Source organism: Trypanosoma equiperdum, assembly GCF_001457755.1.
Source record: "Trypanosoma equiperdum strain OVI genome assembly, contig: ctg_1176, whole genome shotgun sequence".
NCBI classification, from domain to species: Eukaryota; Euglenozoa; class Kinetoplastea; order Trypanosomatida; family Trypanosomatidae; genus Trypanosoma; species Trypanosoma equiperdum.
In genome coordinates, this window is record NW_027123145.1 from 54,896 (window position 1) to 56,457 (window position 1,562).

General features: G+C 47.4%; 1 protein-coding gene across 1 annotated transcript; it reads left to right on the plus strand.

Annotated features, from left to right (window-relative positions):
- Positions 1-412: 412 nt before the first annotated feature.
- TEOVI_000767700 (phytanoyl-CoA dioxygenase (PhyH), putative) lies at positions 413-1,513 on the plus strand (the record flags this gene model as incomplete). The annotated part of the gene is made up of 1 exon (XM_067220550.1): positions 413-1,513. One exon carries the CDS (start codon positions 413-415, stop codon positions 1,511-1,513), a length of 1,101 nt encoding a protein of 366 aa, XP_067076651.1.
- Positions 1,514-1,562: the final 49 nt, after the last annotated feature.

The following is a 1,562-nucleotide window of genomic DNA, read 5'->3' on the forward strand; positions in this document are numbered from 1 at the left end:
GTGCTCGGCTTTTTTTATTCGCTGTGGCGTTGAATTGTAATTGAAGTGAACCTTTAACATCGCGGTCGGTTAATCCAGAGATGGTCGTATAACAGAGGGAGATGTTACCCAAATAATTAAAAAGGAGGGCAGAAGGCTTATGAAGTTGAGCAGAAGTGTTGCGAGAACCTTCACTGTTGTCCCATCTTTTTTGCCTCCCATCACAGGCGCCACTGGACGCTATAAGTGGTAGCGGCCAACGCCATGAACTCCACCTCTTTGTTCTTTTTATCCACTCTTTTGTTGTTGTTGTTTTTTTTTTTTGAACTTTTGAAGGCGATGATTTGCGTGTTGCTAAGTTTGCTCTTTCATTTCCCTCTTTTTCCCTTTAGTGAGCAGGTTCGTTGTGAGTACACAAACTAGTAGGCGAAGAATGCGATCCGGTCGCAAACTCGGTTGTTTTACTAATCGCCTTCGTCTTCCTTTTTTCAGCCCATGCTCACAGATAACAGCGCTGACAGCGTCACATCGTTGCAAATCTTATGTACTTAAGTTCTTGCGAGGTCAGTTGCCAGAAGACCTGAAAGATGTCAATGGCGCCCTCGGATGTCTTTACGGCACGCTTCCTGATGTGGATGAGTTCGGACAGTTTGTAATCTCCCCTGATGTTGTAAACAGCTTCCATCAGTTTGGTTATGTGAAAATGCCAATACCGGTGCTCGATCATCAGCAGATTGATAAACTGGCGGACGAGGTGAACGAGTTGGCCAACAATGTGGAGCACCACCCCAAGACGGAGAGATTGTATGCGACTTCCCTAGCGGATTTAACTGGAGGGCCATTATTTTTTTGCCAGGGTCAGTGGCGTGCAGCGTGGGGAATGCATGACCTCATTTACCTTCCCACTATTACCGTAGCTGCTTCACAGATCCTCAACAACTCGCTCGTTCGATTGTGGTACGATGAGGTTTTTATGAAGGCGGCGAGAACGGGGCCATGTGTTCCTTGGCAGCAAAATTATGCGCGTTGGCAACATACAAAACCAGTCAACCACGTCACTGTCATGATTGCGCTCGACACAATGAACAAAGATCGTGGGGCTCCCTGCCTTGTGCCTGGTAGTCACCGCTGGAGGGAGGGCGGTTTACTTCCACCCGTCTCATACGACCCAACAAAAGATGAAGCGCACCAACTGAACACAATATGGGAAATCATTAATGAAGAAGAGGGTGAAATGCTCATGGACACACCACCCGTTACGGTGGATCTTCGTCGTGGTGAAGCTCTTCTCATTCACCCACTGACGCTCTTCGCAACGCATGGTAATCGCTCATTGGATGCTGTGCGTTGCTGCTTTATTCATTACATGGGTGAGAAAACATACGCGGTCCAAAATGGGCCGCTTCTTCCACATACGACTAAATTCCAGGCGGATGCCATGATTCAGGGCCCATTTTATCCAGTTGTGTTTGATCCGGCAATGACTGAGGAATTAACCATGCTTCCCACAGCGCCATCCGAAGAGGAGGCGTAACGTTTGGGGGTTCCAAATGGCCAGTTATGAGTTTTACTTTTTGTTTTTT